The 14077-nt window shown below is 40.7% G+C and overlaps 2 protein-coding genes across 7 annotated transcripts in view; both read left to right on the top strand.

The window, feature by feature from the left end:
- The window catches only part of LOC308092869 (uncharacterized protein), a 67466-nt gene that overhangs the window by 19035 nt on the left and 34354 nt on the right, over positions 1-14077 (top strand). The window contains exons 4-8 of one of the 6 annotated variants that reach the window (XM_080438973.1): positions 38-164; positions 323-361; positions 901-1102; positions 2165-2360; positions 3186-5361. The exons of 4 other annotated variants lie outside the window; for them this stretch is intronic. In XM_080438973.1, the coding sequence (XP_080295099.1) occupies positions 38-164; positions 323-361; positions 901-1102; positions 2165-2360; positions 3186-4442 (1821 nt within the window). In that variant the 3' untranslated portion in view covers positions 4443-5361. Of the gene's footprint in view, positions 1-37; positions 165-322; positions 362-900; positions 1103-2164; positions 2361-3185; positions 5362-14077 lie in introns of those variants that run through there. One more of the 6 variants, XM_080438972.1, reaches the window with a different exon arrangement.
- LOC308092773 (uncharacterized protein) lies at positions 7268-13614 on the top strand (the record flags this gene model as incomplete). Its single annotated transcript, XM_080438874.1, has 6 exons — positions 7268-7655; positions 9526-10167; positions 10850-10940; positions 12052-12182; positions 12971-13029; positions 13587-13614. The coding sequence occupies exons 1-6, from the start codon at positions 7329-7331 to the stop codon at positions 13612-13614; spliced, it is 1278 nt and encodes a 425-aa protein (XP_080295000.1). The 5' UTR covers positions 7268-7328.

The raw sequence follows: 14077 nt of genomic DNA, 5'->3' as shown, positions 1-14077 counted from the left end.
GCTTCATCTGCCCTAACCTATTCCAATTTGTTCTTAGGATAAGGTATTTGTGCAGTACCACTACCAACGTTCCAGTGACATAGGCTGCCAGACTGAACCCCAGAAGAAGAAATCTGTTAGTACCCAGCTCTCCATGAACACCCTAGTGTATCGAAGAAGTCAAGGTTTGTCAATTGTAATATTTCTGGTCATTTAATAACTGTTATTTCTGTGGTGTGTTGACCAAATAAATTTGTTGGACATTCTTGAAAATGTTAGAATGCCGAAAATTGGTACGCCAGGTTGAAAGTAGTTAACAAACAAGGCTATGTTTTCCAATTAGGTTCTCAGGCAAGCGAAGAAGTCAATCGAAGAAGTCGAGGTTTGTCAATTAGTAATATCTGATCATTTAATAACTTATTTCTGTGGCGTGTTGCCCAAATATCCACTTTCACGTATTATAATGGCATGTCTTTTAGCCATCTAAAGCTTCCTATAGTTTGTCATGACTCATCAAGTTTCCTTTAATCACGTTTGCCCTCTTTTATACTTTGTCACAGTGTCGCACGAAAATAGCCAATCTATAAGTTCACAACGTGTCACGATGTGATGTGAGCTTGTAGATTGGCTACTAGTCAAAAAATAAATGAAGAACACTAGTGAATCCCAAAATAAGTAGAGGTTTGTCAAATGGGATATTTCTGGTTATTTAGCAACTGTGCATTCCAGTTATTTCTGTGGTGTTTCCAGTGCTGTGATGTGACGCATTGTTAGCTGGTAGATTTGCTATTTTTGACCATTTTTTAAAAGTTTAAAGTTTGTTTTTTAAATTTGTTGGACATTCTTGAAAATGTTTGAATGTCGAAAATTGGTACGCCAGGTTGAAAGTAGTTAACAAACGAGGCTATGTTTTCCAATTAGGTTCTCAGGCAAGTGTGCTTTCTGTGAGTGTTGCCATTGGTACACCAGTCCAATGGAAAAGACCACCAGCAATCCAGAGCTCAACATTCCGGGGGCCCTTTAAACCCTCTAAAAGACAACGGCTGAAACCAGATGATGATCATGGAGTCTTCACTGACCCGTATATCCCTGAAGAATCTATCTCGACAGAGTCAACGCTATCGTAAGTCGACTCCAAAGCATAATGATGATAATGGCTAGTTGAATAGAACTAATATGGTAGTAGTCTTGCGTAGCCAGACAACTGTTTCACAATCTCTGAATGCTATCCACAAGTTTCCTAGGGCATTATGGGCATCACTTCCTGTCGATTTTATCCCTGATACCTGATCAAATCGACAGGAAGTGATGCCCATAATGCTCTAGGAAACTTGTGGATATAGAGTTTGGAACTACACCTCCCGAAATCCAAGACGGGAAGCTATCATCTGTTCGTCATTTCCAAAAAATATATATTATATAATGTATTACTGTAAACTTTCTTAACATTTAATATAAATAATAATTTCCATTTCTGCTAAGCAGCAAGCTATATATTATACTTACATGATTTTGATTTATATTGAGATAATTTTGCGCGACTGTAAAGACTAAACGGAAGTGGGGAGGAGGCGTCACATTCGCTTTATCGCTTGATCATTTTCAAAGCTTCCTTTGAACTCCAGACTGTATGACGGTAACATTACTAGTACAGTACTGTACAGCACTGTATAGTAGTAATACTGTTACTGGACTGGACAGTTTTTTCCTCCCTTCATGTGGATATGTTCTTCTGTGCGGAATTTACTTGTCATGTGGATTTGTTTTACCGTTTTTTTGGGTGTGTTTTCTGCACCTTATGTCTAATCATGCCCATAGCATACCTGCCGCTATGTGGCCCTACCAATGTGTTACCACTTTCGCACTGTGTGTGTGTGTGTGTGTGTGTGTGTGTGTGTGTGTGTGTGTGTGTGTGTGTGTGTGTGTGTGTGTGTGTGTGTGTGTGTGTGTGTGTGTGTGTGTGTGTGTGTGTGTGTGTGTGTGTGTGTGTGTGTCAATGAAGTTGATTCTAATTAACAGTACTAACACACACACACACACACATATACACACACTGTATATATCTCAGTCATGTGACAATAAGGTTTATTCTAATTAACAGTACTATCACTTCTGGCATTCACTGACATTTGTTTCATGTAGCCTTTTTCCTTTCCCCCCCATTTATCTCCTATTCATTGTGCAGACAAGCCTCACCCTCCATAAATGATGTCCCTAAATACATTGTGGATGAATACTGTCTCCTCCAACTGTTTGAAGACTGTCCAGCGTGTGGCTTCATGTGTGAAGTCCAGAAGACAACAAGAGGGACCTTCCTGGCTGTTCATCAGCTGTGCCAGCAATGCAACTTCAGCAGAAACTGGAAGAGTCAGCCACTGGAGGTTATTTAAATAGATAATTAGTATCCATTATATCCTTATTAATGTTGAATATTGATGTGAAAGGAATGCGTTGAATAACACGGTACACTCATGAATAGGTCATGTTCTTTTTTTTATTATCTCCCCAAGGCCGGAATGATGGCAGGTGCAGATTTTGCTTTTGCTTGTGTGCGTGCATCTGTCCGTCCACAGCTAATCTCGCAAATCACCGATCGGCGTAAACCTTTGCATGCACACTCCTAGTAGTAATACTCCACCTCCATATTTTTTTTAAAAATCTGCCTCATGGTGGTGCTATACCTGGCTGCTTCATGTTTTTTCTTGAATTTATTCACACACAAGATGCTACAAATGTCTATATTGTAGAAACATCTGTGGCATATTGTGTAGGAATAAAATGCATTCAAACTACAACAACCTAACTTTTTGTCCATACATTTTTCTGTTTGTCGTTGATGATCTTGTCTTCAAATATATATATTACTTATAAGTATTTTCAATTTTCATCAACAAACATATTAGGATGATGTTACCATTATAATGTACTATCAGTACATACTCTATCCGAATAATCAATTCTCTCATACCACCCATTTATTAACCATTAACAATGGGAGTTTTTTGAATCCGTACCAACCTCAACTAACGGCTAATACATTGTTTATTATCCGTTAGACAAAGTAGTCAAACTTCCCTAGATGTGTGATCTTAGCCCACTTTTTACTGAAGATACTGTACCAAGATAACCAAATTAATGTAATGTAACCATGAGAGAATCATTCCAACTACAGAGATTACTGTTCATCTATTCTCTATCTTTTACAGGCAGTGCCCTCAGGTGACCCTCGCAGCTGCACCAGTGATCCAGAGAATTCTGCTGCTGCCATTACTGAAATTATTGCTTTTAGTGATGGTGATGAGAAGGACTCCTCGGATGAAGGATCTAGTGAGGTGGATCAGGGAGAACACAATTCAGACAGTGATTGGGATCCACTGGAGCACCACAATATAGCCGGCAAGCTTGCAGACAGTGAGACAGATGCAGACAGTGAGTCTGATGCAAATGAGGAACATGAAAAGGATTGCCGCAAACTCTGTCCCGACTGCGGAACATTTTTCAACAGTCAGAATCAGAGGGCTCACATATGTGAGGACAAAAAGCCCTATTCTTGTACTGTGTGCGGCAAGAGATTTTTATGTGAGTTTAATCTAAAAGCTCACAACAAGACCCACGAGGATGGCTACAAGCATGTGTGCAAGTACTGTTACTCAACCTTCAGAACAAGGGCAGACAAACTCGTCCATGAGGAGAGCCATCCCCCTGCAGAGAAGCCCTATCAATGTCCTGACTGTCCACAGGTGTTTGCCAAGATGCTAGAGCGCCGTGACCACCTGCTGAGTCACAGAGGTCCCACAAAACACATTTGTCACATATGCAGCATGGATTTTCCCTCTAACTCTGCACTCGAGAGGCATATGGTTGTGCACACGGAAGCAAAGCAGTTTGTATGTGAGGTGTGCCAGCGCTCATTCACCCAGTCAAGCCACCTCAAATCCCACATGCGTGTCCACACAGGAGAGAAACCCTATCAATGTCAGCACTGTGACGAGTCCTTTAATCACAATGTTAGCCTGAAGAGTCACATCCAGCGTTCTCATGGAGAAGTCCCTGACTCAGGGATGAAAGTTCAGATGGAGAAGACGAGGATGAATATGTCTGAGGTAGAAAAAGATGAAACTAATCAAATGGATAGAAGTGCTGTTGATGTTGAGGGGGCTAAAACGGATGAAACGGAGAGCAGCTGTGTTGATGCTGATGAGGCTGAACAAAGCAACACATTGTGCAACCCTGAGAGTGGTGATGAGGAGAAGAAAGAGAAGGTGGGAAAAAGGTGGTCCACAGGCAGACCTTTAGGAAGGCCTAAGAAGAATGCAGAGAAGAGACTGTTGTGTGTTAGTAATGAGAGAGGCCAGGTAAACAGTGACTCAACAGATGAGGAGCAAGAGCATGACAGTGACTCAATTTTTGAACCAAGTAAAAGGAAGAGGAGGAAAAAGAAAAAAGTGAACAGGCAGACCTAGAGGAAGGCCTAAGAACATGCAGTGAGAGGCTGTTATGTATTAGTGATGAGAATGAGAAAGGTGAAATGGGTGTGCCCAATCCCATAAGGACAGAGGGAGATGTAGAGGAATACAAAGGTAGAATCCATTGGTCTGGCTGTCCTGTAAATCAGTAACCTTGCATCACCAGTCTTTCCACCTCGGAGGAAAGCCTGGTCTGCGTTACTAAAGACCCATATGATCCGGTCTAGGCCACGCCTACTGAAAAAGAAAAAAGAAAAAAGAATCCTGTTTCCGGATTGTCGCGATCCGGTTTTGCGGTGCCGCTTTGTTTTGGTTCCCCAATCCCTATTTAAATGGAATAGAATTTCCCCGTGGGATAATACGGATAATACAGACGCTAAATAGTCTCCTGAAAGTACACTCACATTTATATTTAAAAAATAAGCTAAACTACGCTGCATCAAGGATTTTATAGGACGGACCTATTTTGGGGTGAGACGTGTTTCCGGTTTGTCGCGATCCGGTCGCTGATGACGCGGATGACGTAGAGCTCCCGACCGGATCATATACCCGAAAAGGAATGGTGCCCAGGCTAGTAAATCAGTGGTTCTCAACGTGAATTCCGGAAACCCCCAGGGGTCCTTGAGAGGTTTCCACAGGATCCTCGACTAAATCATTGATAATCTTCTAAATTATTATGTGGCGTAAATACAACTAGAGAATGTCAGAGGAATACTGGACCAAATAATGTCAAACAATAAACAGGTTCTTAATATATATAGGTCCCAGAAATACAAATCTTATCAAATGGGGATCCATGGCTAGCCCTGATGTATATCAAATGAGGTATCCTTGAAATTAGAAGGGTTGAGAATCATCACTACTGTAAACTACCTTTTGCATTTCCTGAAGAATGACTGATGTTAAAATGATGTTTGTTCTGGAGGAGGATATTGAAATAAAAATAATATCTATAAATTCCACACATTTCTGTGTCTTTATGCAAGTATGTATATCTATCGACTTGATACACATAGAAGATACAGTCGGAGTGCTGCATGGATCTTTCCTTTTATTACGGTTGAACATTTGTGTACAAGTGTGTACGTCGGTTGGATTTGTGGTTATTTCTCCAGAACCGGCATGTGCCACAATTACGGGAATCATCCGCAACTTATGGTCAAACAACTTCTCTCCAAGGTTCAGCACCAGGTGTTGCGTTACTTCTTTGCTATCCTGGCATATTTACTCTAACGTTCGATATTGAAGGGGCAAGTCTTGGTGTAAAAACGATATAAAAAACAGGCATTTCCATGGGATATACATTTTTTAACATCATTCAATTGCAATCACATAATCCCTCCCATTTGTATTTATATTTATTCTTTCTTTAAAATAAAACGCTCCTAGCTTATTTAGACAGATGGGGGAAATATCCCACTCCACTCCACCTCTACTCATCCTTAAAAAAAAAGTCATCAGGTAGGCATAGTAGGTAGATAAGTATAACATCCTCTGCCCCCCACCCCTCCTTCTGTAAATATACATTTAGCTGCTACTGAACTTTTACTGAACTGATATAGTGTAGGTATTTGTATTACTGATGAATTGAGTACAATGGAAACAAGCCCCTGGGGCTCTTTTCTGTTATCCTTTTAGCATGACTTTTGACTGTACTACTACTACTACTGTTGATAATCCTGTTAAAGTATTCAATCAATCATGTGGGCGAAGTGTAATGTTTTAATTCATAAAAGACGCCTGAAAATGGGAGACAGATTTTAAGTAAATGCTCCAAGATAAACACAAGGAGGCGCAATAATACAACGATCGTAGATGCCAGAGCCTTGTTTTAGAATATCCTTGAATGGCTGAGGTAGATGCCAACCGCCAGAAAACAAAGATGAAGCAGTGTTGCCATGTCCGGTTATTATAAGCGACTTTGGGCTTCTCTTTCTGTGAAGTTGCTTGTAAATATTGATAGTTGTGGGTTGCGTTTTTTTGGGCTTGTTACTAAAGCGTAGTTGCTTATTAGAGCTTGTTTCTAAAGTGTAGTTGTTTATTTGGGCTTGTTTCTAAAGTGTAGTTGCTTACTTGGGCTTGTTTCTAAAGTGTAGTTGTTTATTTGGGCTTGTCTGTAAAGTGTAACTTTGCTTATTTGGGCTTGTTTCTAAAGTGTTATTCGGGCTTGTTTCTAAAGCGTAGATGCTTTATTCGGGCTGCCAACTCTCCTGGATCCTGCAGGAGTCTCCTTGATTTCAGCCACATCTCCTTCTGGACTCCTGGATTGTCATTTATCCTGGATTACTCCGTTATCAGTATCAAACTCCCAAAATTCACCAGAACACAGGAAATTACATCTATGTTAAAGTTTATGGGGATGGGGGGGGGGGGGACCCCAGACCCCCCTACGTTAGACCAGAAGTGGTGGGCGTGGCCAGGAATACGTGAAAAGGAAGAGCACCAGGGAGCTTTCCTTTCAAAAGTAATGAAGCATATCTCTCAAAGACCCCTAAGGATGTCCAAATAAATTTTGGGGATTATTTTTTGTTGAAATGACATAGGCACATTTGAAGTTATAAACAGAGCCCCCTCTAGAGGCTTTACTTCAGGAAACTGGCAATTGCTAAACTTCCGTGACGTCACACATATGGGTGTAACATTTTCTGCAACTCTAGCATACAAGCTAGCACTGCACATGGTCCAGACAGAGTGAGTGAGGTGTTGTTGTTGCTGAGTTGGTGGTGGTGGTAGTAGTTGTGTAGTAGTAGTAGTAGTGTTGTTAGTTGGTGGTAGTTGGTCGGTAGTAGTTAGTTGGTGGTGGTAGTAGTAGTGTAGTTTTCTTTGACCAAAAACAGCTTTTTTTTAAAAGCTCAACAAAACAGCCTTTTTAAGGCTAACAAGATGCCCAGGAGTTGCGTCATTGGAGGGTGCAGCAACTCCAACTATGATGGAGTAACTGTGCACTTTTGGCCTAAGAATGAGAAGCTTGCTCGCATGTGGGATAGCTTCGCACAGATCAAGAGAGCGGACTGGACGAAGGGGATCCCGGGCGTGTCGACGATATGTGGGATCCACTTTACTCCGAGCGATTACGATAGCTATGGGCAGTGGAAAGCTGGACTCACCGCAAGGCTGAGACTGAAGAAGGATGCGGTTCCCACAGTCAATGTCGGCTTTTCTGGTGCCCACTGGTCACCCACAACACAGCAATTGCGAAAGACAAACCGGGTGAGTGTCTGTGTTAAATATCAATGCATTTTTATTGTTTTCATAACCAACATGCATACATTACGCATTGGCTTGGACACTGGCTACACACACGACATGACAATTGACAACTTATGCAATAAAAATAAATTATTCCATGAACTGCTGAAGTAAACGGCATAAGAATGGTTCCATCGTGTAGCCTATGTTGTGGTACTAGTTTCCACTTTGAGAACTATGCGATTTAGTTTGTCTTCTAAATGGCGCGGGTACATTTTCATTTGTGCGCACTAATACTGTGAGCTTAGCTCTGGTCCATAGTGTTAGAAACACTTCTCCTAACGACCAGAGCTGTTGTGAGCCTTGGGGGTATGTCAATATAACGCCCGGGATTCGAACTCGGGTTTCCCGCGCGGAAAGCCAGCTTCTTAACCACGAAGCCAAAGGGATATTGTATTGCTTCCTAGGCCATCAGGCTGAGTTAGTGAACCACTCTGTTACATATATAAACGCATAATTACCGACTTCTAAAGTGTATTTCTATAGAAATCAGCCACCTTGGGTCACCTGTTGACTCAAGTCATAGACGTTTTTCCCCTCTATATTGGATCAACACTGATGTGTGTTATGCTGACAGCTTCTACTTGGAATTGTCATCAATAGTGCTACATAACCTTTGCATGTTGTTAATGTTTGTATGTTCTGTGCTTTTGAATAGTGCCCAGCCCTAGTTGCTTCTTTTGGGCTTGTTTTCCTAGACCTGGTTGCTTATTTCTCTAACAAAGTCTGGCAACACGGAGATTAAGTCCATTTCCGTATCCGAAGTTGAAGTCCATTTCCGTATCCGCTCCGTTATATTATACCTCTATGATCCGCTCACCTCTAGTGCAAAAGAAGTTTCAAGTTTGCAAAGCGGGAGCTTTGAGTTTGTAATGTCACAACACTCCAGCTAAGTTTTAAAACCTTTACGTGAGTGTTTATTACCACTTTGTGTCTGCATGATGGATCATTATAGTACTCCAAACGTGTGTTTGTTGGCGACAAAAAATACAATTGTGAGAGTGTATGTAAAACAATGTGCTGTGTTTCTTTTGCCATTTAGCACTAGCTAATGCTAACAGCATGCAGAATGGATGCAAGCAGTGGTGGGAAAAGTACTCGAATGTTTTACTTAAGTAAATAAAAGTATCAATACTGGAATATAGAAATACTCTGTTACAACTAAAAGTACGGAATTCAAAATGTACTTGAGCTAAAGTACAAAGGTATTGACATCAAAATATACTTAAAGTACCAAAGGTAAAAGTACTCATTATGCAAAATGTCCCGTTTCACAAATTATGTACCTGTATGTATCAAAATCTTTTGAAATAGCAGATCTACAAGCTCATAACAACGTGGCGACGCGTCGTGAGCTTGTAGATCTGCTATTTTCAACTTTTAAATTGGGCTTAAGTGGTAAATGTTTTTTTAATAATCAAAATCTACAAAGTAACTAGTAACTAAGTTTTCAAATAATTGTAGTGGAGTATAAGTACAATATTTGCCTCTGAGATGTAGTGGAGTAGAAGTAAAAGTGTAAAGTAGAAGTACCTCACACAATTGTACTTAAGTAACTTGTGAGACCTTTGACACAATCTAAATGTCTCAATAGAAGAGCAGGGATGACAAAATACAACCAACCCAATTGTATATTATGGTAGTACTTTGTATTAACATACTGTACCATGCAGATTGGACAAATTTACATTTTATTAATAAAAACAAAGTTTAAGTACAAAATGTGTAATTTAAGTTTAAAAATGGAACTCAAGAATGAGTTGAGTGGAGTGTTGCAGAGTTTCATGTGGAATCCATGTGATTTAATGGCTATCTTTTCTTATTTCAACAGCCTTTTGTATTTAAAGGCATGCCAAAGCGGTGCGCTATTGGAGGGTGCAGTAACTCCAACTATGATGGAGTTACTTTGCACTGTTGGCCCAAAAATGAGACGCTTGGTAGTAAGTGGGACCTCTTCGCACGGATCAAGCGAGCAGATTGGGGAAATGGAATCCCGGGTGTGTCCATTATATGCGGGAGCCACTTTCTGCCGACCGACTACGACAACTACGGCCAGTGGAAAGCTGGAATGATCTCGAGGCTGAGACTGAACAACGATGCCGTGCCAACGGTCAATGTCAGCTCTGGTGCCACAGACACAGGTGTTCAACAGCAAAGGCGGTGTGTTATTGGAGGGTGCAGTAACTCCAACTATATTGGAGTTACTTTGCACTTTTGGCCGAATAATGAGAAGCTTGCTCGTAAGTGGGACCTCTTTGTGCGGATCAAGAGGGCGGACTGGGTTCATGGAATTCCGGGCGAGTCCAATATATGTGGGATCCACTTTCTGCCGACCGACTACCACCAGTGGAAAGCTGGTTTGTCCCCGAGGCTGAGACTGAAAAACGATGCCGTTCCGACAGTCCATGTCAGCTCTGGTGCTCCAGACTCAGGTGTTCAGCAGCAAGCGCCTGCAGTGATCGAGGTCAACCAGGTGAGTGTTCATCATCAAAGTATTGGTATTTTTTCATAACCACATAAACCAAAACATTATTTGACCCACCGTTAAAGGAGGAGTTCACCCCAAAAATGACTCATTTTCTATCAATTACACACCCCATGAAGCCTTGATTTCATGGATTTATTTTTTTGTTTTTGTGGCATTCCTAAGACAATAATTTGATGACCGTGTGTATATCCGGTAGGAGACACCAATAATCTAGTTCGTGTCTCCTACCGGATACATTAGCCGGTAGGAGACGGGAATCAAATTATTAGCTTAGGAATGCGACAAAAACTAAAAAGAATCCATGGATTCAAGGCTTCATAGGGTGTGCAATTGATAGAAAATAAGTCATTTTTTGGGTGAACTCCTCCTTTAAGTCGCTATCGCCATTTGAAACAGAAAATCGCCTGCCAGCGAAAGCTGCCTGTGTTCCCTCTGAGGAGCGCCATGTGACGCGAAGTTACTACCTGGCGGAATGGAGAGGGGCGGGCGAGCCCCCGCGAACTATAAATAAATAGTGAACCGCCCACATTTGAAGGGCATGCTCTAAAAGAAACAAAATGATGTTAGACTGCTGTGTCACCACAGTCAAAAAGCAACTCTGTTAAAGTGTTATTATTTTGTACCTTTGCATGTTGGTAATGGTTGTAAGTTCTGCGTTTTTTAATAGTGCCTGGCAGACACTATCACAGGAGAGGACTCTTCTTCTTCGTCTGACTCTGATGACTCTTCTTCATCCTCCGTATCGGACTCTGATGTTGGTGAGTCAACACTCTTGCTTCCAATACCATAATTGTGTCACCAAGGTTGGGCAGACTCACACATAGTCTGTTGGTACACACAACAGCAGACACAACATTTTCATGGGCATGTCAGCAGTTGTTACAGGTGCACCAGCCCTACAACAGAAATATTGTTTTACCATTTTATTTTACAGCCACTCATTAAACTTGTGCTAAGAAACGCATTCACGATCTTGATCCAGTCAGTTGTTTTTACCATTTAAGGTTTCCCACTCGTGCCAATGCCTGGTAGGAAGAGGGGCTACTGCTCCAGGTCCCTGAACTTCAGGCTCAAACCTGTTTGAATTTGGATTTTAGTTGCAATCTCAACATTGTCACTGTCGTTCACAACATCACAATGCATGCACATGTAGACAACAGGCCTCCTGGACAAACTGAGTGAAACTTGGAACAGGTATTTTACTGTTGTCCATGTTCCATATTTGAAGCGGTTCCAGGGGTTTATATTAGGAGCCTCATTTGCAAAGATTTTGTTAGAGAATGTTTGCAGATCCTCAAGCTCACAACGCATCACAATGCAACGTGTTGTGAGCTTGTAGATCTGCTATTTTCCAACAACAAAAAAATTAAATAGGGCTTGAGTGTTTAAACCTGCTCCTCATTTTCCTGGGGACCCCTTTCGTACCCCATCAAGGACCCCTGATTGTCCCCACTACACACAGACCCCACTTTGAGAACCAGTGGTTTACAAGTCAAGCTCAGTGAGTTTGCCAGAGTTGTGACTTACTGATTAATTATTACGGATGATTAATTATATATGAATCATGGTAAACACACAAAAGGTTGTGATTGTAGCAGTGTTTTTGTACAAAGTACACATGCATAATATGAATCGGTAACACTTTACTTAAAAGTCGGGTAATGCATTATAATCGCATCTATAATGCATTATAATGCGCTTATAACACTTGTTATAAATGTTTATAACCATGTATGACAACTTATAACGTATTATAAGTGCTGGTCATAATGCATTATAAGTTCAGTGGAACAACGCATAACTACCTTAACTTGGCTAGTTACTTTTTGGGGGGCTAATAACAACCCGCTCTGTTTATTCCCACCACAGAGGACTCTGTCGGCGATAAAGCCCAGGACAAATCTGGAGTTTTGGCTAGGCTGGTGCGGAACGACGAGGCTGTTCCATCTAGGAACCGCAAGCTTCTGAGGACCGCTGCCGAGGAGTCAAAAGCACACGCTGTAAGTACCTTATCACTGAAATGTTTGTTGTGTGCATTACTAATCGGACCAAACGAAAACGGCTGACAATACGATGTAGATAAAGTTGTTTTATGGAACGGTTATTTGCACACGCTCAAGCACAAGCAGTCAGATGTATGCTTTATGTTTCAACCATTGGTCTCTCAAAATCATGGCATTATTTTCACAAATGTCACATGGGGTCTTTTTTTCCACCTTCACAATAACAAGCGATAAATGTCACCATCCTTCCGGACCCCCAATCACGTTATTGTTTACAAATTAGAAGCAGGAAACTGCTAACTTGCTAACAGGGAATCATGGAAGAGGATAGAAATGTAGAAAATAAGACATTGTAGATTCCGTTGTCAGTTTTTGTTTGTATTGTTTCTTTCATGTAGGAATGAAAGGATTTACGTAAACCACCATTATCTTATTCTTTAGTTAAGCCCTATTTCAGGGATAAGAGTCTTTGTGCAGATATGCAGTTTTCTTCCTTGTTTTCTTTTCTTTTCAGAAATGTTCATTTATGAGATCAGTGCAAATCTGCTGTTTTTGTTGACGCAAGCTCTGTCATCCAGTCTTAACTTTGGATTCACCTCTGCGCAGCCATTTAGCAATGAGATACACTTGTCATTCTGTGTGTTTGTGAATTGCTGCTGGTGACACTCTCGGAGTTCAGCAGGAATAACAACATGGCAAAAGTTATAGAGGTGTGATTAATTTCCACACACCAAATATAACGCACCTGTCAATTTGTGTGTCCCATGCGTATGTGTTCATTTAAGGAAGCTTACATTGTGTTTAGTGCTGCTGTGAATGACATACTACCACCTACTGAGAATGTGTTAGTTTTTGTCAATTCATTTCATACATAACCCTAGAATTTGGGGTAGATTGCCGTAGATATGAATCTAAATCTCACCCCTGAGAAATATCCCATATTACAAAAAATAAATACAACTAAAACGCAAAAAGCAAGACCGCTCTAAACATGAATTAAAACTAAATTAAATTGATAATAAAAGTCTAAACAAAATAAAAATCAATCAGGCGGAGGCGAATACATTCACAGATGCACTTAGGCTACATCAACACTAGGATGTTTTTGTTTTTGAAAACGCATACCGTTTCCTACCTTTACACCTTAACATCCGCACTAAAAAGGCACTTTTGACCCCCTAGAATAGAGTTTTGAAAACACTGCTAACCCTGTTTTGTTTTGAAAACTCAAAGACCTTTTGAAAACAATGACGCAGACACCCACATTTGTTAACTATCAGTGGTTACTGGTTATTCAAAATGGGTAACACATTATAAGCATTACTGACCTTGTGCTATGCTAGCAGCTGTTGAGCTGATAAAGTCTGCATTTTATAATGCTTCTACTGCTTATTTGTGCAGGAAGCCAGCTAACTACATCCTTATGTGAAAGAAACGCCAACAAAACGAGGGTACCCGCTGATATGAATTCGACCTGTACTCACTGGTGCAGAGTACCAGTTCTGCTAACCGTTTCCCACCTGAACTCTCTTATTACTTATAATGATCTAACCTCACTTAGAATACTCTCCTAAAGCACGCTGCTAGAGACACATCAACCTACTCAATTAAGTACAGCCAGCTACTTAATAATATTAATTTTCACTTCTAATAAAATACAACACAACCTTGTTAGTCTTGTATGTTTTTCTAGTGGACTCTGACAATAAAGTTAAAATGAACATACTGTTATAGTGTATATTACTTAAATGACACCAGACCACCATCAAATTTACTGCAAGTTACATTATGCAGATTGCCTTTTGGCTAAATCTGACACATTTACTTAATTGAATAGAGATCATCGTTAATTTACGTTGTCCCTGCTAGGAACAAATGTGTTCAGCTTGCAG

The sequence above is a fragment of the Gymnoscopelus braueri genome (genome assembly GCF_963280865.1).
Source record: "Gymnoscopelus braueri genome assembly, chromosome: 10".
NCBI lineage: Eukaryota > Metazoa > Chordata > Actinopteri > Myctophiformes > Myctophidae > Gymnoscopelus > Gymnoscopelus braueri.
Note: the sequence above shows the minus strand (reverse complement) of the source record. Positions and strands in the feature narration are given on the sequence as shown.